Source organism: Gordionus sp. m RMFG-2023, chromosome 4, assembly GCF_954871325.1.
Source record: "Gordionus sp. m RMFG-2023 chromosome 4, tfGorSpeb1-WG-v2, whole genome shotgun sequence".
Classification (NCBI taxonomy): domain Eukaryota; kingdom Metazoa; phylum Nematomorpha; class Gordioida; order Chordodea; family Parachordodidae; genus Gordionus; species Gordionus sp. m RMFG-2023.
Window position 1 is genome coordinate 241,196 of NC_088778.1, and position 24,086 is coordinate 265,281.

General features: G+C 26.8%; 1 protein-coding gene and 1 non-coding gene across 2 annotated transcripts; both read left to right on the forward strand.

The window, feature by feature from the left end:
* Nucleotides 1–1,967: 1,967 nt before the first annotated feature.
* Nucleotides 1,968–11,306, forward strand: LOC135929094 (inositol oxygenase-like). Its single transcript, XM_065465596.1, has 9 exons — nucleotides 1,968–2,052; nucleotides 2,092–2,163; nucleotides 5,062–5,145; nucleotides 6,492–6,584; nucleotides 7,095–7,164; nucleotides 8,666–8,843; nucleotides 9,186–9,253; nucleotides 10,557–10,623; nucleotides 10,685–11,306. Exons 1-9 carry the CDS (start codon nucleotides 2,038–2,040, stop codon nucleotides 10,911–10,913), a joined length of 876 nt encoding a protein of 291 aa, XP_065321668.1. The 5' UTR covers nucleotides 1,968–2,037; the 3' UTR covers nucleotides 10,914–11,306.
* Nucleotides 11,307–23,424: 12,118 nt separating this feature from the next.
* On the forward strand, nucleotides 23,425–23,505 carry Trnas-aga (transfer RNA serine (anticodon AGA)). Its single transcript has one exon. It is a non-coding gene; the product is annotated as a tRNA-Ser (tRNA).
* The last annotated feature ends 581 nt before the right edge of the window (nucleotides 23,506–24,086 follow it).

Below are 24,086 nucleotides of genomic sequence, written 5' to 3' on the forward strand. Positions count from 1 at the left end.
TATGAGCTAGAAAGTCAGCATCAAATATTGTTGATCTAACTGAAGTATATTTTAAATTATTGATGCTATATTTTAAGAATTAGAAACATTATTATATTACAAATTACAAGAAGAGTTTATATATCAACATAGCCTATTTTTATATTTAATAATATTTACCTTCAATTTCATAGCCAATATAGGAGGGTGGGATGCAAATCCACCCCCCCCCCTTGAATGCAGAATTTTTAATATAAAATTTATTTTAAAAAATATTTTTTTTATGAATTGTGAATAGTAAAGTATTCTTTTTCGAATAGGATGTATATTTTAAATTTTAGAGAAAAGTTAAATTAAATTTGGGTATAATATATCCTAGTTTAATAATATTTTTTATCTTAAAATTTAAAATAGCCAGGATTTCGCTAAGGGGAGAAACACTATTTAGTAAGTTTTTACCTAAAATTTATAAGAGGTCTCTAGGTTCATCTATTGAAGACCTGTGACTATATTTGATACTTATAAAATAATTTTACGTTTTTACCGTTTTTTAAATTTTTTCTTCCAGAATCTTCTTTATAATCATAGGCGTAGCCAGGATTTTCCTAAGGGGGGGGGTGGGATTAAAAATTACTGGGGGCCTCGCCCCCATACCCTATTTTAGGCGGGCTTTCGGCCCGCTTTTGCCGGCCATCGGTCGAGTTACCTTAGTCTATATATAGTCATAAAATATTTTTACATAGGAGGTTAATTTTAAATTAAAAAAATAAGCCTGGAACAAATATGAAATATATTTTTATTAGTTTATATAATATATAATAAATTACTTGTATTTACATTAATATATAAGCATGGTAATAATTTATTCTAAACAAGTATAAGAAATTTGTTTATAAAAAGTAAGTAGCCATATAGTTGATATTCCTCTATTATACAGAATTAGTTACAAAATACTAGGTAAAATTTCATTTTCACAGACATATTTATTAGTTAGAGATTATATTACAGTTAGTATTATAACAAATTTTACTAATCAATGCTCTTGATAATAAATATAGCAACAATTTTCATTCAATATTTAATGCCATCTATTTATTTTAAATAAAAAATGATATTAAAAATTAATCTTCATATTTATCCAACCATGTTTTAAAAGATATTTTCTGATATCCTTATCAATATTTTATAGTTTTCTTATAAAATATATAATTCGCTATATTTGTAAAAATTACTTATTGTCATATGATAATTCATAAAATTAGATATACTGTAAATCTACGACATATAATATTCCACTGTTTATATTGTGCTTTTTTATTTAATTTATGATTTAATTTTATCAATATTATAATTATATTTCACTTTTATTTAGATAAATAAATTAAAATTACTCACTTTATAAAAATTATATTTGATATATTATATTATTTAGTAATTTTATGGATCTATTATTAAAAATTATAATACATTTCACTTTTGTCTTAAGAATTATTTTGGCTTATATTTCTTAAAAAGCATTTTGGTTCACTTTTATATATATAAATACTTTTTCCCAGAAATGGATAAATTATGATGAATAGTTTTATAAAAAAATAATAACTTTCACATTCTTTCTTTCAAATTATTGTTTATAATATATGCATACATTTTTGTGGGTCAGGGAGTGAGAGGAGGACTAAGGGGGATATTTTTTATTAGCTTAAAATGATATACACAAAAAGTGATAAATTTCTGAAAGGGGGGGGGGCGGTTTCCCATTGTCCCCCCTCCCTGGCTTCGCCTATGTTTATAATGATATAAGGGTGATAGCCGGGGAGGTGTTATTGGCTTAAAATTATATTAACATTAACAGAAAATTTCAGATGAGGAGAGAAAATTTCCTCTTAACCTTCCGCCCCGGCTATGCCTATAGAAACTAAATTATCATAATAATAATTCATCATATTCATGTATATTTAGTGGATATAAAAATGCCAGCTGAAAATTTAAAATTGTGATTGCCATAATTTTTTTTTAAACTTGATTAAACCGGCAAAATATTTATTATATCATAATCAAATGGATTTACTACAGGTACAGATTATTTAAAATAATTCTTATATATTTTGTTAGGTGAAGATGATGGATCCTTCTGAAATTTATCGCCCTGAAAAGATAAATATTGAAAAATTTCGAAATTATGATGTAAATCAAATTTATAAGTATCTTTCATTTTAAGCTTCTGCAAATTTTTTAAAACTATATTAGTCAAATATTAAATTTTAAAATATTAAATCATAATATTTTGGGTAATTTCAACTATCAAATAAAAAAATATAGTTATCTATTAATTTGAGTTTTACATGAATATAAAACGTTGGACAAATGTTTAGACCATATTTTTTATATACTATAGTTGTATTCAATTATACAATTTTTTTATAAACTATAAATTTTTAAAAAAAATATACATAATCTTTACCCTTTATCACTACATGGTATCCTTCATACTGTAAACTATGGCCTTTGAAGTATTTTGAAATGTATCTTAGATATTAAATAGCACTTTTATGTGAAAATTATGGAAAACTTTTAGGTTATTATTCCCAATTTTTTACTCTTTTGTTGCAGATAATTTTCTATTATATTGGCTATTAATTAAAGCATACAAACTTAAAAGACCAAAAAAGAATCCATATAATTCTATCAGTCATCACCATTTTCCATGAATTGAGGGTATAAATATAAAGGGACAGAGTTTGTTAGAGTTTATAACAGATTAAATGGGCCCCATATTATTTTATTGCATATAAAATGTTATTTATTTCATAGAAAATTTTGCATCTCCCAAAAACACACTCTTAGATATGACACTGGCTCAATTTTTTTGAAAACATTTATATTTAAATTCCATGTATTATATTTTAATCAGGGGTTGGTGAGCTTAGAGGCATTGGGTGGGTTTTTTGCCCACCTGCTCATGCCTACCTATACTTTTAGTGGGCATGGTCAGGTTTTTTAAAATATTTTCAACATTGGCCAGGTAAATTTTTGATATTTTTCAGGCAATATATTTCATAATATCACATATTATATATATGTTTACTTAAAAATACATTTAAATAAATAAATAAAGAGCGAAACTAGCCATTAAAACAATTTATAAAGGGCGCCCCCATTGTAGACATCTAGTGCAGCTTGAGTGGCCAATAAAAGTTTTGAATAGTTTTTAATGCCAATAATATGGCACATTTATGTCGTTTTCCCTCTGTAAATAATTTATTACAATTAGGGGCAGATCATGCCAGGTAAAGATAATTAGTACTAAACTAAAAATTAAATGTTTCACAGGGTCGGTTCTGTTAGGAATTTTATGGCATGACTTGCTTCTTAAAGGTTTATTCATATCTCAAATAAATTTAAGCAATTGTTTTAATAAAGATGTTCAAATTGGCTAGGCTTGATTTAATTTTTAAATTTTTTTAAAAAAATTGCAAATAATCTAAATCCAAAATAAGATCTAATCAGTAAACCCTGTCCAATTTCTTATCAAGAAAATTCGGGTAACTCCCTAATTTGGCCAAAATTTTTGAGTCCCAATCGAATTCCTGTTGACCACACTATTAGAAAATGAAAGATCGGAATAGATTGGGCAAAAAAAATCTTGGTTCCAAGGTGCTCAAATTGGACAGGGTTTACTATTTGACGAAATTTTTTTTTTGGCAATATTAAAAGTTTAAATATTTTAATTGTCAAAAAACGAAAAAAAAATATAATTTATACCTTTTAAATTTTAATATCAAAAAAATGGAAATTGAATTGTAAACAAGAATTTTTGAACAGGAGCCAAAATCTTATATAAATATTTCTGGGAATTTGAAGCCATTCATGGATAAATTCATTCATTCATTATTTGCGCAAGTAAATCACGTGCCTCATTCATGGATATAAGTCCAATTAATTCATTCACTCATTTTTGAACATGACGGAACTGCCAATCCTTATTTCGCAAATTTATATAAAATTATTATATCATTTAGAAAACGGAAACAGTTTAGAACTTATTTTTATCTGAAAAAAAATAGAATTTATTACCCTCTGTCTCCATTTCCTTTTGGCCAACTTTTGTCAGTTAAAGTTAGGGATATCCGCCCATAACAGATACAAAAAGTAACTGTTATGGGTGTATCTCTTTCTCTCTCTGACCATAACCTTTTCTCATTCCGGTGTTTAAAACTGTCATATTTTAAATTAAAAAATGTCATATATTGCTGTTGTGACCACTGCCTACTTAATTCACTCTTATTTATTTCACGGATCTCCTAAACAAAATTTGACTAAATTCAATTTATTCAATGCAGAATAAATAAATAAAAAATATTAAAACTGAATTTTTACAAAATTTCGCTTCCCTTTTAATAGGGAAGCGCATAATTCAATTTCATAATTATCCTGCAAAATTTAATTTCTTACATCTAAAAATAGAATATCAAAATTAAAATACAATTTCACAATGATCTTGCCAAATTTAATTCCTATATCTAAAAAATAAAAGAAAAATATTAAAATACATTTTCATAATGATCCTGCAAAATTTAATTAATATTATACATGCGAATACATACTTTCAAAAATTATCAAATATGTCTTGCCACCTCATTCACGACAATATATAAATAAGTTTAGGTTAATTTCGGTTATCATTTATCCGTGTGAACATGTCAACCAATATGATAGGCGGTGTTTTTATTTATATCCTTAATTTTTCTATGGAGGTTCGGTTGACCCTTGATTCGTCTATTTATTTTTAATAATGGTTTGGTTACGTATAAACGCCGTTGTTAATTAGCCATATATATAATAAATATACACCTTTTACAGGTTGGGACTTGGGTCTCTGGCCCAGGTCTGTAATTAGAGTCAGCTTAGCCCGAACAGCCCGTCGAAGAGAGGTTTTTTGGTCTGGCCCATAAAAAATTTTTTGGACAAATTGTCCAACCTACCCCAAAAATATTTCTGTCCCCAGCATCTGTAGACAGATTTTTGGCGGTGATTTATATATTTTTTTAAATAATATTTCTTTTAAATGAAAAAAAAAATAAGGTAGAAAATGGCTGCCCTCCTCATGTTAAAGCTACCTATTACAAGATGCATTCTTTGCAAACCCTCGATTTTGTTAAGGAAATGGTATTAACTAATATTTATTTTTTTATCTTTATCTAAATAATTATTCCTCATATTCCACCAGGAAAACCCGGACATAATTCTGGAACCAACCTTGATATTTTACCGATTTAATTTTGAATTAAAACTTCTTTCTTTTAAACCAATCAAAGGCCTTATTTTTTATTTGTTTATCATCTCTCTTTAAATTTTGAACCAATGTGATAAATATAAAAAAAATTTCGTTCATGAATTTGGAACTTCTAAACATATCAACTAAGAATCCCTTTTTGCAATATATAAATGTTGCATATCTTTTGACAATCATTTTTATAACATATTGAAACACAGACAACACACATATGAGGTTTCCTTTCTACATCGCTAGAAAACTCAAAAGAATTAGGGGTTTGGCTTATATCTTTCTAGAAAAAATTTCTAAAGTAGATTTGAAATTAATATTGACTCGTAATTAAATTGAGTTTTTTTTAAGAAAATGGGGTAGGGGGATCATCAATATTCCCAAATGTTCTCAATTCTGGGAACAAAGTTGTTCCTCCATTTTAACGATTTTTATATTAAGTTACAAGCTTTTGATCACTTTCCTAGCATCTATTAATATTATTTTTAATATTATACTTTTTTAGATTTTTTATATGAGATATGGCGAGATTCTTAATTTTTAGCTGCTTAGAACCTATCCCGCTTATTTATGACTGCAATTATATTAGAAAATTAAGTTTTTTTATTAAATATATGCCCACGGTTTTTTTAACTAGGACATAATGGGGCGACAGCTCGATTAACTGTGTATTTCCTTTGATGGACCGGCGTCTATCAGAATATTGTGCTTCTTTCCAGGGATTCAAACCGGTATCCGGGGTTGTTAACCTGGGCATATTTTTGAGAATTCCATGAAATATTCTCTTGGGATTTACTGAATGAAGAAATATTCCCAAAATTCCATTAAAAATTAGCAAACCTATTTGCAATGTATTGGGTGTGCTTGCGCATGGACTAAATTTATGCCCAAGTTAGCATAATAGAAGTCTTCCCAGTCGTAAAATTTATTCCGCCCTTCTTATAGATATAATTTGACAATTAATTTATATACGGCTCAATTTAGCGATAAAATTTTAAAGAAATACATTTTTGCTTTACATAATTTTAATAGACTTTTCTTTGTGAAAAAGTTGAACCCAAACCCGAACCGATATTCGTTACGGTTTCGATCCCGGTTATTTTTTCCATTTTTTTAAAAAACATCTTTAAACATAGTCGTATCTATATTTCAGTGTATTCGTCGTCTTCTTGCGACACGAAAAAAATATATAAACAAAATTAATAAATCAAACGATACATTAAAAAAGCACAAAAAATGGCTCAAATTCGACAAAATACAGCTGACATTAATGGAGGCCTTGGAGCTCATGAATAAAATCGTGGACCAAAGTGACCCTGATGTAAATAAAATTAAAAATTTGACAAAATATAAAATTGTCATTTTTTTGAGGAGGTAAATAATGTTTAATTGTTTTTATTTATCTTTAAAATATTAAATATCAGATTATTTATTTTTTTTTAGAGGAAAACAAAAACTTTTTTTTGCATTACAAATTTTGATACATTTTAAAATGATGGAAGCCTTCCCGGATGTAAATTTATTTTTCCAGCCAGATCGTGCAACCGGATCTAAATCTTTTATTTAGTTAATCCAGCTGTTCGGATTCTAAAAATGATAACAGGATACAACTTTTTATATAATTATCCGGTCGGATCCGAATTTCAAAAAAATAACCTAATACCAATTTTAATTATCCGGCTAGGTCGGGTACAAAAACCGGCAATTTAAATTGAACCCAAATTTCTCTACCGGATTTGATGATCTCTAATTTTATCCCGGTTTTTTTTCCCCGAATCAAAATTATTTTTCGAGTTTTTTTTTATTATAATTTATGATATTTTGTTTAAAGACATCGTTACCAAATATAATTCATTCGTTTCAAACTGCCGAAAGAATTAGGAAAGAATATCCAGATTTAGGTTGTTTTTCAAATATTTTGATATAAAAAAAAAATAATGTTTTATACCCTACGTCCTAAGCTTTTACCTTTCCTTAGCATCATTCCATTTTTACAAACAAACCTGAGCTTTTAAAAAATTGACTTTAAGACATGGCGCTAACTACTCTGTTAACGGCTGCATTGAAACCAGACTTTATTTAGAAGAGTGGATTCAAAATTTTGGCACTTAAAAGGAGTGCGAGGCAGGGATGGGAATCCAGCTAAATTTTTGGTCGGGTTCGGTTTAAGGTTAAAAAAGATAGTTCGGTTCGGGTTTGGTTCAAGGAAATATTTTTGAACGGGTTCAGTTCGGTTTTTAGAATTTTTGAATTGATTAAAAAAAATATTCTATATTTTAAATCATAATTTTAAAAAAAACCAGACATAAATTCTATTTTATTTATAGGCAAAATATATTTAAAAATACAAAGCATAGTCATGTATATATTTTAAAAAAAATTTATTTAGACGTATTTGAAAATAGTATTGAATGTCAAGTAAATTATTAATATTTGTATTTACAATTATACAAATATCTTATATTTATTTAGACAATGCACTGAACCCGGGTTCAAATGTGAAAATTTTATAAACGGGGTTCGGTCCGGGTTCAAATTTTTTCCCCAAAACCCGGGTTTTCTTCTCCGGGTTCGGTTGGAACCCCTGGACACGGAATTATTTCGTTGCACCTTCAAAAATTGATTCTAAAAATAAGGTACCATCCATCAATGTGTTTTGCTAAATCGCGCCATTTTTTGCCGATTTTGAACGGAACAGAAAAACTGAGTTTTTTAGGCGATAAATATCATGCTTAGCCTTAAGGGATTTAACCCTACAAGAATGGAAATTGATCGACGCCTAATAAATAAAAGTAGCGATTCAAGGCTATTTTCAGCACCCGCGTTTAAAAACTGAACTGATTACACCACTACTTAGAATAAACATTTTTTTTAAATCGCACTCCCGTAAAATCTGGGCAGAGATTAGAATCTAAAGCTGAATTTATAGTTAACGCGTTATACTCAATTGTTGCGTTATTTGACGCTAGCGAAATAACCGCCGATTCTTCATAGCTTTAATAATTATTGAAATATACGTCGCAACATATGTTTTTCAAATGTTATCGTGGCCTTACCATCATATCGCTCCGTGTACCTATTTATTGGCTTGATTTTGTAAATATCGCTGCTTTAAATAACGCGTCGCTATAACATAACTCGTTTATAAATATATTTCGTAATTGTGAATGTGAGTTTAATAGATAGTTTTCTGAATTATTATGGAAATTGCTCGAAATTAATACAAAACTAGTAATGTACAAACGTTCGAAATATTTAAATTGGAATGATATTTAAGCGCAGGTTGATTTTTGACTTATATTATACTTTTTCTATATAATATCCCCATTCTTGTGCCATATAAGCTATTCGGATCTATTTGAAAAAAATTGAATAAAAGAATTTTATTTTAAATAAAATTAGATTGGTTCCATCTCACGGGTCTAATTCATGACCTTGGCAAAATAATGGCATTTTATGGCGAACATCAATGGTGCGTTGTCGGTGACACCTATCCCTTGGGTTGCTCTCCCTCTCCCGACATTGTGTTTGGGCCAAAAAGTTTTTCTTCGAATTCCGATTTTCGCGATCCTCTGTATAAGTTAGTTCTCACTTTCAAATGACATTAATACTAATCTATACTTGACGTGTCACTCATAAAAATGCATTAAAAAAGTATATTGCACATATTGATTTAGACGAAGTGTGAACGGCATTTTGACTAAATGTCACTCAACGACGTCCATTACAGCCAATCAATACGGCTACAAAGGACGTATATGTATATATATATACACTTAATACATGAAACATGACTATTGTTAGTATTAATGTTATTGTTCACTTCAGTAATATTTGTAGGAAGAAATATAATATAGGAATCAAAAGAGATTTATAATAAATGTTTAATTTTAATTGTAATTTTTTTATTTTATATTTTAAGCTCTAAATACGGTATATACAAGCCTCACTGCGGATTAGATAATCTTATTATGTCATGGGGACACGATGGTAAAATAAATATATATTTTTTTTATAACAAGATACCCATATTCTAAGCCCTATCCTATGGAAATTTTTTTAACATCCAATCAATTTGGTTTTTTAAATTTTAAACAAGTTAATTTTATTAACATTTTTATCACCCATTGTAAATATTATAAAAAAGGTCATAATGTATATATATTGGTCATGTATTATTATCCCCCTTGACACTCGTGTTAAGTAATTAATGGAAGGGGAGGCAGGGACTTGTTATGTTTTTTACAAATCTATGCTCATAAGATGAACCTGTTTGATTTATTTATATCTTTGTTTTTATTGAAATAATTTTACAATTAAAATTGTATTCAATATAATATAATTATAAATTCATATATTCTTAACAACTTAAATTTAAAATTAAGTATCACGATTAGCAGCGATTACATTTATTAAATTTTTTTTTTAAATTAAATTTTGTAAATAACGTTAAAAATGGCGTTCACTTTTTCGAAAATAATCATAGACTTTTGTAAAAGTAATCCTTCAAAAATTAAAGTTTTTAAATATCAATTATTTTTTTAGTGGGTGAAAGGTGTTGCAAAAATATGCCATCCAATTTAAATTTATTGTATCTTAAAAATAATTCTATCCGGAATATTTTATTTTATAAAAATTTGACATCTCGCATTTTTGTTCACAGGATCAAAATTTAATTTCTGCCCTAAAATTAGATGTGTTAACAGTTTATATATTAAAATTACCAGAGTTGTTAAAGGATCTAGATACAAGTATCTAGATCCTGTATCTAGATATAAAAATGTGGTATCTGTAACTAGATAGATTTTTGATTAAAATATCTGTATCTAGATATTATTTTAGACGATGTATCTGTATCTAGATCCATTTAAAAAGTATCTTTTAACAACTCTGAAAATTACATTCCCCACTATCATTCGATATCAATTTAGAATGAATTAAACAAATTGGGAAAATTCCCCAAATAATGATGTCATGGGAATACGCAGCTTCTGGGCTTGGATCTGATATTTTTTAAAAAAGAACCCAGATTCATGTCTGTTTGCGGAAGGTTTACCACAGATGATGCCTCATTTGGCCCCAACTTTCATCATAATGAAGAGTAACGTCAAAGTCCCCCACTCTTCCCGCTTCCCTCGAGGATTAGTTTTATTTTTTTTTAAAAACGAACCTCTAGACTAAGTTAAATCTAGGAGTAACAAGTCGTTATCACCCTTTTTAGAATTGGTTAAAAAATAATTTTTGTTGAAATAATTTATACGTTTTTTTTAAAAAAAATAAATAAAATAATCAGAATACATGTATCAATTTCTCAAATATAATCAAAACACTCTACCTCAATTAGCTCTTAATATCGTGAGGTATATTTGAAATAATTTAAATTCGAAACAATTATTATTTTTTTGTGTCGAATTAATAAAGGTTTCATTCCTTCTACCCGTGGCACAACGCCAGCCAGTATTACCACCTGTGCAATGAAAGCCCGGATTTGGACATAACTCTTCCCTTCGTCCAAACTTTCAATCGATTTGACTTGTACACCAAATCCGATGACCCCCGTGATATACCCGACGTGGAAAGTCTCAGACCTTATTACAATAATATCATCTCCAAATACTTCGGCGACTCTAATAGGAAATTATTTTTTTGATTATGAATATCCCTTCCATAAGAAATTTCGAAATAAAAAAAAATTATTTAATAAAAAATTATTTATTAAAAATTAAAATAATATATTCACAAATTACCCAGAGATGTTATCCTTATAAAAAATATTTTATATATGTGTTTTTTAACGCCCACTCAATGCAAAAATATTCGATATTATTTATTCATATTAAGTGTATATTTTAAAAAAATATTTTTAATGAAAAATTGCACATAAAATCTCAATGCAAAATAAAAACAATTAATATTTTATATATATATATAATATTTATTTTACTTTTAAAATCAACCGTCAAATAATAAGTATTAATTGCTCATACTTTATTTACACATTCATTTTATTTTTTTTATAGGGATGTAATATAATTCAATTTTATCATAATCAATCGATATTATCTAACATATTTTATTTACACAAAAATTGTATGAATATTGAAATGCGAATAAATAAATTTTTTTAAAAATGGCGCCATTATTCCCATGTTTAAATTCGGTTTCGCCCCAATATTTCACTCTTATTGACGTATTCCATTAATTTAGTTTCCAATGTAGAGTAGAGCTGTATAACGTTATTAGAAAAATATACAAATATTTAACATGTATAAATTAGCTGAAATATCGATAACGCATTTGAACGTTCCATTAAGGGACATGCGGAGGTATATTATATTTATAGACCTAATTAGGGTTTAAAAACACGGATGAGATCAAGTTTCGGGTTTTATCCGGTTTCCCGGTTCTAACAAATACTTTGTATTGTAAAAAGGACTAAAACTTTTTCGTAATAATCGTAGGTGTCCAGCCGCGATAAATCGTTGTCATTGATGACATTATCGAGACGAGTCTTGAGCAAGTGCAGCAGGAATTGGATGGGTTGCAAAGAGACATGTGCTGGGCAAAACGAATCCACCTATAAAATAAAATATTTTCTTTAAAAAAAACTATCTGTTACTATCATTATATCGTGGCCTGAGAATTAAAATTATTTCATCTCCACTTTTTTTGATTTTAAAGGAGAGTATTAAAAATTTTTTAAATATAACCTTCTTGCTGTCAGTCTTTGGTTCGTTCAGTACTCCTAGTTTTGATCTATCGTCAATAAAGCGGTTTGATAGGATTCATCGAACTTCTGATATATCAAGAAATGCCATAACAATGTAAACTTGACACCAAAAAAACATTTTTGTAATCATTTAAACACAGATATAAAAATTAATTTCTCACTTTGCAAGCATTGTAGCGTTATTGCTTGGTCTAAAATAAACAATAGGGATCTATATTCCATGTATACATTCACGGAACTGCCTTACCCCGAAATTATAAAAAAAAATGACCGCCTCAGAATTTTCAAACTTTTGTCACTTAAGCCTCGAGATCCCTAAATAAAAATATCACAAAATTATAGTTGAGAGAAATGGCGGAAAAAAAGGGAACAAGTTTACTTTGTAACTTTGAATCAACCATATTGGTAAGGGTACGTTCATGGATACTTCCGCTCTACCAAAGCTTTTCGAAACTTTGAAAAAGGTGGATGCAGCATCGGAGTCAGAAAAAAAAAGGGAACGATATTTGAGACTAACCTTCTAAGCCTCTTCATTCATTCATTTTTTATATCTTTACTACCAAAAATGATAAATTTTGATTTACTCTTAATGTTTGGCGGGCATCAAAGAACGCGATTCTTCCGCCATGGAATCCGTTAACCACTTCCATTGAATTCCGTCCCAATAAACTTCTTCATTCAAAATATTGATATATTATTATAAATTTAATCGGACAGGAACGAGAAACTGAAGAAAACTTATCTGGAATTACGTTACAGTGCTAAAAAAAATGTCGTTACTAACAGAGTAAATTTTTTTTTTGAGGAAAAGGAACATTCGTTACTTTTTGAGTAACGACTAACGTTACTTTAATTTTTTTTTATTTTATCCTTTATTAATATATTTTTTAAAATTTTATAAATAATTTAAGCCTAGTTTTTAATTTCAGATCAACCACCAAAGGTTCTTCACTTTTTATTTATTACATTTTTTTTGTTATTGGATTTCAATCAATCAGATTGCTAAATCTAATTAATACTGAATCAATCAAGTTATGTTAATTTATATTTTCTCTAACATCATTTAGTATTTCTTCTAATGAAGATGATTTAACTCTGCTTTGGGCCCCAGCATGAAGCATTTTTTATATCAACGAAGAATTCAAGTCTACACTTTGTAAGTAGAGATTGTGGCCCTAATTCTAATATTCCAACCTCGATGTCCCATAGCTCAAATCTAAATAATATGAAGGTAAAAATAGGAATTCAGATTAAATTTTGACAAATATTTTATTTTTTTTTAAATTGATGAAGATTCTTGAGAAGATGATCAGATCATTCTTTAAATATTTTTAATTTTTATTATTAAGTATAATACAACCCTCCCATACTCTGCGTCAGTTGAACGTGTGGTGTTAAATCATAGAAAATTTTGAAAATCAATGGTTAATTTGATTTTAAAAGGGAACTTATCTTGTAATATATTAATTTTTATATAATTTTATTATCTATTATCTATGGGGGGGAATATATAATATCTAGCATTTTTTAAGTAACTAACGCGGTTCATATTTTTTCGAATGGAGAGTAACGCGTCACTTTTTTCGCGAGTATTTTTTTTTGAAGTAACGTTTACAGCACTGTCAGTCAAATTTGATTAGCATTTATTTTATTATATATCATAAGCTGTAGGCAAGTAAAAACCATTAAAATTCGTTATTTTAACCAACCATTGCTAGCAAAAAAAATATATTCTTTTTAAGACACTTTTTACCATACCTGACTTTAACGAGGGATCCCTCATTCATTTCCAAAATGCTACACATCTTAGCCAGGTTTTCGAAGAACGTTTCCGAAAGTGTGTAAATGATTTCGTTGAGGGTCGGTTTGGTCTGGATCAGGTTGGATATCAAGGCGAAAGCTGAATGATCCGAAAACGCAAAGAGAATCGCAAACTCCGTTTGTCATAACGGTCACCGATGTTGCCCCATTTAACAGCGGGAAACCGATAATTTAATCCGTGAATAGCTCGATAGTTTGCGAGGCATTGTTGCGGTTCGGATTGACAATTTCCAATTTTAAGAGCGAGCTGACCAACAAGTGGAACATCGTGATGTCGCGTTAATCCAGCGGTTTAGTTGCGGAAGGTGTGGCTAATTATCGGAAATTGAAAGTAAAATAAATATTTTAAAAAAAAAACACACCCTTGGATTGGGATTAGAGGTGTGCGCGGGCCTAATTTTTTATTCGCGACCCACCGGCTCACGGTTATAAAAAAAATTCATGCCCATTCACGCTTACCATTATAAAATTTTCGACCCGACCTGCCAGCTCACGACAATCAATATTTTGATTCACGCCCGTCACGCCCGAAAATTCACGGTGTTTTTAAATTTTTTAAAAAACTATAGCTATAATTTTACACTTTTTTTTTGAATTCATTCTATTATTTCTCTAATTTCATAATCCATATTAATTACAAAAAATAAATATAATCTACAAATCGAAATTTATTCAGAAAAAAAAGAATGTCCATCTTTTTTTATTTCAATTGTGTACGCCTTTCCTCTAATAAGAGATTGGCTACAGAAAATAACTTTTCACTAGAAGCCGAACTTGCAGCTGACAAAATTTTACTCGATAATTTTCTCAGAAAAGGAAATGAATATTCCTGCTTCCAAAACTTCAAAATATTGTCGTTATTTATCTTATATGAATCTATTATGTTAAGTTCCAGAGCTCATCGGAGATGTTGAATATTTATTTTTTTTCTCGTTTGTGTTTGGAAATAGCCTAAAATTTTTTATAAATCTAAACGATAAAATTTTTAATTATTTTTTTCTTACTTATGAATTGCTAAAAATAAACATTTTCCTCTGTAAAAATTAAAACACAAAATATTTTTCAATTCTTCTTTAGCCAATCATATATAGCATAATTATTTATATTAAGTTCAAATTTCCAGTCTTAAAAAATTAGTGGATTAAGTTATAATCTGTATTCAAAGTAATGAGGTCTTCCCTACTTATGTTAAGATATAATTTTGTTAAAAAAAATGTTATGAAAAATGAACGTAGTTATCTAGATATTTCAAAAAATAAAATTTGAGTTCGATTATAATTACATATGCTTAAAACCAAAATTTAGATTCAACACTGATTTTTATTTTATATTATTTATAATATTGTCATAGTTTTATTGGTATATTCTACTTAATCATCCAATAATATTTATATTCCAGACGGATAAAAAATACCAAATTAAATAGTTATAAATTAGTATTTAGATCTCCTTTTCTTCTAAATCTTATTGGATAAAAATTAATTGGTTAAATTTTTAAAAAATAGAAATAATTCTTAAATATTTATAATTCGTGAATAATAACCACAATAATTAAAATATACTATTTATTATAGCATCATCGATTGATCACATCTCTATCAAGGACAATTTGCTAACGCAAAAGCTTTGAATGCTACATTCTTGCTTTCCTGAAATTAATTAATAATTATTTATAAGCAATTTTAAATGTTTATACATTTTATTGATACCGATATTTTTCAATTATAATTTTGTATTTATTTGGTTTAAGTTCAGAATACGGTTCCAAACTTTTGTTATCATTTCCTGTTTCAAACTATGATAGCCTTTCCGGTTAAAATATGTATAATATTCCTTGATATTAAAAACTTTTTTTTACCACACGAGAAAATCTTTATTATTTTTATAGTTTGATATTTAATTTATCTAAGCCATAAAATTAATCTTTTGCACATATTTGTGCTATTTTATCTATATTTTTAAAACAAAAGATTCTTGACTTAACATCAGTTAAAACATTTTATATGAATCCAAAACTAAAAATCAATCAGAAAGAGGGTAAGATACTCAACTCTCCAACAAACCGAAAATCTGGTTTAAATGTGAGTAATGTCCATTAAAGATGGTATGGGAATTGCTAAGCCGTAAAATTTCCTTATAAGATTATAGATTACTACTAGAAAACAAGGTATTTTATAAAAATTATTCTTTTTTTCGTAAATCGATATTTTTGATTTAATATAATTAAAATTTTAAAAAATTCCCTTTATTTTGTTATTAAATGCTGTACATTTGTCAAGAATAAATAATTATTGCTATCTGATTAAGGGTGAGGGAATTTATAATATTAAAAAAATATATATTATATCTCTATTTTAAAATATAGTAATTTATGGTTTTGCTTTACTATATAATTTATATGCAATTCAGGGTATAAACAAACATTTATGATGAAAATAAGAAAGAAAGAAAGAAAGAAAGAAAGAAAGAAAGAAAGAAAGAAAGAAAGAAAGAAAGAAAGAAAGAAAGAAAGAAAGAAAGAAAGAAAGAAAGAAAGAAAGAAAGAAAGAAAGAAAGAAAGAAAGAAAGAGAAAGAAAGAAACAAACAAACAAAGAAACAAAGAAATTCCATTTTTTAAATTTTTTTACAACCTTGCATCACAATTATTACTTTTAAAATTATTAAGAAATATTTACATCCAAATTAATGATAGGATTTTTTTTAAAAATTAATTAATGTTTATTAAAAAAATAATTAATTTTAATTTATTATTTAATTATAAACTACAAGATTTAAATATTGCATGCTAATAAAGGTTTTAGTTATTATTAATTTATATAATGTTTTTATAATTTTTGATTATGACGATGTTTGGGTCATTAATAATGAACACAAATTAGTTTATATTACATAAATAAAGTGCTCGATTTAAATTTAAAATAATAAAAATACTATATTATTAATAACTTTCTCGAATGTGATTGTGTTTGTGGATATGACTAATAAAGGTTGTTATCATATCCAATCATTGGTGAGCGTTTCTGCCTTAGAAAATCTAGTATATCTTAGAATATTTCCAGCTTTACTATTGTTCGGTTACATGGGAAATTCGATTGCTATAACGATTCTATTATACAAGTAAAATTTTTATCTTAAATTTAAAATAATTATAAAATTACAACAAATATAGTTATAATAATCTATAGATCATTATTATTATAAAACCTCATAAAGAGAGACAATTTTATAATCTCTGTCTAATTTTTATCCTTTATTATACTATCCATTAACCTGCAATATTATCATTAACCCTAACTTTTAAATAACCTTCTTAATTACTATAAAGAAATTATTTTATATTATTATTATTATATGTTTAATTATTCAATTTATGAATTTATTCGATTTTGAGTTTTTAAACATTTATATAAAATATAAAAATAATTATTATATAAATTGTATCATATAAAATTATAGCGTAAAAACACAATAAACCCAAAAATATTTTTTAGCGGTAAAAGTCAAAACATTGATAACATTCTTAAATTAAGTTAATTTTTAAAAATAAACTAAACAAAATGAGAGATAGAACGATTGTGAATTTTCAATTATTAGAAATTTGCAATAAAATATTGGTTAAAGGTTAGTAGTATTAAAAAATATTTTATTTCCTGATAACCTATTCTTTTTTGTATTTGCAATAAAAAATTTTAAATAAACTATAGGGATGCAATTAATTTATGAAAAATCCTTACTATTATATCACTAATAATTTTTTTAATAAATTGATATAATTTACCTAATAGATATTTTATCTCCGTTATTTTAATATAGTTATTATTTATACGAATGTTTATAAAGGACTTTATAAAAATTGATTAATTTGAATATCAACATATATATATAAAATAGAATAAATCTTTTACCTAGTTGCCCATCGTTCATAAAATGATTATTTTAAATCATTTTCTACGTCTTCTATATCATTTAAAAGAATATTGTCAGCTTTACGGAGAGGTGAATAAATTGTATTCATAATGTAATTATTTTAAATCATTTTACATCTAAATTAAGCAATTGTATGTTGTCAAAATATCTCTAAAAGATGTAATTTTGTTATTTAAGATAGGATAACAGAAGGCTTTTTTTCTTTACAAAACTTGTCAATTTTCACATTATAAAACTTAGCAGTAATAAGGTTTAACTATATACTATTAAAAATTATTTGTCTATTCTTACAATTAAGCATTTATAAGATGGTGCGGAAGAAAACGGTACTCCCTTTTAATCCTAATGATCATTCCTTTTGGAATCGATTACAAGGTCTTTTCTTTAATATTTATTTTTGTTTTTCGCCCACGAGTCATTCATTTTCACTGACAGACAATATTTCATCTAATTTATCTGAAACAGTAGGTATCAATATTTTATACGTTAGTCATTTTAGTTTTAATTTGCTTACAATGATACTTCTTACCACGGATCCCTTCTTGGATTTTTATTGGAAAAGCGGAAACAATTCCTATCACTATAAACAGATATGGTTCGGATTCTGGTGGAACAACTACGTAGCAAATTATCATCATCCTGCGATACAAACAGTCATAAATATCAGTTTTTTAATGTCGGTTTGGATGTGCTGTCATAGTTATGCAATGATTGTGTACAGAGAACATCTCAAATTCTTCAAGCCCAATTACGTTATATGTGCCATCATACCTACAATATATTCCATAATTATGTTTTCCCCAGTGACCTTTTGGTACAAGATGATAGAGGGAACATTTTGTGATGATAGAGGTATTGGCACCAAGGTGGAAAGAGGAATATCGTATATAAGAAAGACCAATTCTACAATAGGCAAAACAGAGCTTTTTAATTATCGCGAGATTTTTTAAACAACATACCGTCGACTAAATTTTATTTAGCATTATCAAATACACTTGAAACAAAGTTATCACTAATATGGATCGTCTATCAAATAGTTAGAGAAATATTTTCTAAATTTATTCCTTTGTTTCTTATGTGTTATGCATATATTCACGTGGTTAACAAAAAGATAAAGTCTAAAAATATCATTAGACACGTATCAATGCAATTCAGAAATGATTATCAAGAGCCGACCAGAAAGTTGAAAATAATAGAACTATGGTACCTATCTTAAAAAAATTAATATATAAAATTAAGAACTATTTGCAATCATTAAAAAAAGATGCTACAATTAAAGGAGACATCGAAATGAATGATCACAATAAAATAGGAATAATTATATCAATTTGTATAAATCGGCGCCAACGTTATTTATATGTACAGAGTAACTAGTGTTTGACTATATTTAAAAAAAATATATGTAGTTGAGCTTAAAAATATATTTATATATTATAAATGAACTTAATGATAGTTAATATAAATTTTATTTTAAAAAACAAATTATTGGGGATAAGGGAAAAATGATTATAGATATTTATTAATTTTACTATTACAAACATCCTACTCAAATTTTTTTTTGAGGTACCAAGGGGTAAATTCAGTTAAATATTTTTCTCCAAATATATCTAGAAATAAATACTATAATAATAAATTAAATAATTACTAGCCTTAGAATTCTATAAATCTGTCCCAGAATTAATATTATTATGAAAAAACTATTCTCTAACATTATTATTTAAAATTGTATTATAAATAATACTAAATTGGACAAAACTAATTTTTCTTTCTAATATTAATATAAATTATAGGGAGGTCATTCTAGTAGATACAGTTTTTTTAACATAGTAGGAGATAGAAAACAGTTTTCTAATAATATTAATTGCTTTAAATGACGTTTTTAAAGATGCATAAGTTTTTAGTCTAGGTAATTATTATAAAAATATTTTTAAAAAAAATGAAGTCACCTTTTTAACCTGCGTGATTTTTATTGATGGGAAGAGGGAAGGAATAATTCAGGTCTGTCTATACCCCACATTCGTTCTATTGTTTAAAAAAATATTATTTTATATTATACTGTGGAAAATCATCTACTACGCATGCACCAACTTTAACTTCCCAACCAACGAGAAAATTGGAAGAAATCGAAAAGACACTACTATTTTTTATCAATCAGATTCTCAGCAAACGGACATGTTAAACAAAGGTATCAATGTGACCACCTTGAGTCTCTTGGTTTTTCAAAATATAGTATTGCTGGTGCCTCTATGGTAATGATCAATTTATTATGGAATACTTTAAAGATTTTGGAAGAGTCAATCGTTGTAAAGAGAGATATTATCTACGAGTTATTTATCCTATTATATGTCACACCATTATTTTACCTAGAAATTATATTCAATTCGGATTGGCAACCTTTAATAATGAATAAGAGGATACGAATTATTAAATATCATTAAATAGAGTTTAATGCATATAATTTAATTTGTTTTTTCCTTTATTTAATTATTTATTACAATTAATATTTAAAAATATTTTTTAAATAAATTTTCCCTGAATGAATCTTGCGTTAAAAAATTTTGATATAAAAAAAAATCATTTTGAAATATGGTAATAATTTTCAATGATATATTTTGTCTTTAAGATCATTCATTACTATCTGATGTAATAATAGACAAAAATTGTTGCGTTTTATATTTTCGCCGATAAAGGGCAGGTTTTCATGGATATTCGATTTGACGAATATGCTTATCCAGGTAAAGTCTCAAATGCGACCCATTTATTAACATAACATAAATAAAATCTTTCCATCATTTTATATAATATATTGCTTTATTTATATTATGCTCTAAACCAAATTTAAACTAATAAATCCGATTTTAAGAGATTTTCGCAGTAATGAACCCAAAAACACATTCTCCGTATATACAATCTTTTAACTAGGCATTGTCAAAAAACATTTTCAGCTCTTTTACTACGAATGAAAAATAGTGCAACGAATCCAATTTCGCATATTATACTATAAGCAATGTTATAAAGACTTGACGAGGGCTTGTTTATATACTTATATCATGTGAAATGAAATGAAATGAAAAATGAAATGAAATGAAATGAAATGAAAAATGAAATGAAAAATGAAATTGAAAAATGAAATGAAATGAAAAATGAAATGAAATGAAAAATGAAATGAAAAATGAAATGAAATGAAAAATGAAATGAAAAATGAAATGAAATGAAAAATGAAATGAAAATGAAATGAAATGAAAAATGAAATGAAATGAAATGAAATGAAATGAAAAATGAAAATGAAATGAAAAATGAAATGAAATGAAATGAAATGAAATGAAATGAAATGAAATGAAAAATGAAATGAAATGAAAAATGAAATGAAAAATGAAATGAAATGAAAAATGAAATGAAATGAAAAATGAAATGAAATGAAAAATGAAATGAAATGAAAAATGAAATGAAATGAAATGAATAAGAACTAAAACTAGGTATGGGCTAAGGTCAGGGTACAGTCAATTATATTATTCAGAGACCTGCAGCCTCGGTCCTAAACCCGACCCTGGTTCACGATCCGGGCCCTATTTTAATTTTTTAATTATATCCGGGATGGTCCACCGGTCGGGCCTGAAAATATTTTTTAATATACCCGAGCCGGGCCTGACTGAACTAAAAAAAATATATAGAACCAAAGCAAAGAACTTTAAATCGTGGATGTCTTCAGACAATGTTGTCAAGTCCGTCAATTGGCCATATTTCTAATATTAGCATGTTTATCAATCTAATTAGGCCATAAGCATAGCCAGGATGTTCCTAGGGGGGGAGGATTAAAAAATTAGTTGGGGCTTCACTCCCAGACACCATTTTGGATGGGCCTTTGGCCCGCATTTGCCCGAGCTTCGGCCGAGTTAATTTAGTCTATATATAGTCATAAAATATTTTTACGAGATAGGAGGTTAATTTTAATAAAAAAAATAAGCCTGGAACAAATATGAAATATATTTTTATTAGTTTATATAAAATATAATAAATTACTTGTATATACATTAATATAAAAGCATGGTAATAATTTATTCCAAACAAGTATAAGAAATTTATTTAAAAAGTAATTAGACATATAGTTGATATTCCTCTATTATATAGAATTAGTTACAAAATACTAGGTAAAATTCCACTTTTACAAACATATTTGACAGTTAGTGAATATATTACAGTTAGTATTTTAACAAATTTTACTAATCAATGCTCTTGATAATAAATATAGCAACAATTTGCATTCAATTATTTATTTCCATAATGATATTAAAAATTAATCTTCATATTATTTATCCAACAATGTTTTAAAAGATATTTTCTGATATCCTTATCAATATTTTATAGTTTTCTGTAAAATATATAATTCGCTATATTGGTAAAAATTACTTGATTGTCATATGATAATTGATAAAATTAGATATACTGTAAATCTACGACATATAATATTACACTGTTTGTATTGTGTTTTAATTTTTTATTTAATTTAGGATTTAATTTTATCAATAATTTTATAATTAAATTTTACTTTTATTAAGATAAATAAATTAAAATTACACTTTATAATAAAATTCTATTTGATATATTATATTTTTTAGTAATTTTATGGATCTATTATTAATAATTATAATACATTTCACTTTTGTTTTAAGACTTATCTTTGGCTTATATTCCATTTCTTAAAAAACATTTTTGGTTCAATTTTTTTATACATAAATGCTTTTTTCCAAAAATGTATAAATTATGATGAATAGTTTTATAAAAAAATATCACCTTTTATATTTCTATTGTTTATAAGATATATGCATACATTTTGGGGGGTCAGGGAGGGGGGAGGACTAAGGAAGATATTTTTTATTAGCTTAAGATGATATTCACAAAAAGTGATAAATTTCTGAAGAGGGGATTTCCCCTTGCGTCCCCCCCTGGTTACACCTATGAATTAGGCTACAATTTATATTTAAAATACATTTGGCATCAAGGCATCGATTTAATTATAATTTTATAATAAAATATAAGTTTTACATTTAAATAGAATATATTCTCAGATTAACGTACATGTATTTTTTTAGCGATTTATTTTTAATAAATAGTAAATACAACATATTATATTCTTAAAATATTATGTCCTTCCATTTTTATAAATATCAGTTTTATTTAATTTATAAATACAATATAATGTAGTATATTCTCAAAATATCAGCTTTACCATGCATTTTTTTAAATATAAATTAAAATTATCACATATACGATATATTATATTCTCAAAATATTATTTAAACTAATTTTTTATAGTATCAATTTGTAATATAGTAAATATTTGTTTAGAATAGAAAAAGATAAAATGTGTAATATGCTTATTAAATGATAATACTCATTAAAGAATAATACAGAATCAGTGAATTTTTGTATTTACCAGGTCGAATTTTAAAAAACTCCAGGGCTGATTGATGAGTAGAAAGAAATTAATCCATTTGACAAAAGTTCCTATAACATGTATAACCGGAAGTCAAAGACTGCTTGTTCCAGGAGCTATCTAAAATTTTATTTTATATTTTGTAATATACCTTTAAGAATGTGTGTGAGTGACATCTTCATTTTTAGAAAGAGTTTTGAGTTATGATTAGTATAAATAACCTAGGTTAATTAGATAGAACTATACAAGCGATCGTGGCCGAGTGGTTAAGGCGACTGACTAGAAATCAGTTGGGTTCTCCCGCACAGGTTCGAATCCTGTCGATCGCGACTTTTATTTTTATTTAAGATTTAAATTTAAAACGCAAATAAATACGATTTTTTTTTTTTTAATTTTTTTTTTAATATTTGTTTTTTGTATTTAGAGAAACCTTATGGAATTAAGTAAATATAAACGTGATTTGAGTCTTTGTTTGATCTAACTCCATTCAATATAGTATAATTTTGGAAAAGAAAGAGGAGCTAATTGAATACCCGAGTTGGACTGAGATATTTCGAAAAATAGATTTGAATTATACTTGTCAATCATTTGAAAAATCATATGATGGATCGTCCACTTATAACTAATTTGCTTCTCATAATTTTTTTTTAAAATTTTCATTAGAAACCATTTAAAAAGCTAAAAGGGGACCCGTCAATCAAAGCTATCAAGAATATGGGACTCGTGTCATGTTTTAAAAAATTAGCCGAAGACGTAATTCAAAAATAAAATTTTAAATGACGGAAATTATGATATTCAATATCGTATTGATCTGATTAATATGTAGAAAATATTCTTCAAATAAAACTATTTGATTAATATATAATAATAAATTTTAATATAAATGCTTACAAGTTTCAACCTTAACTCA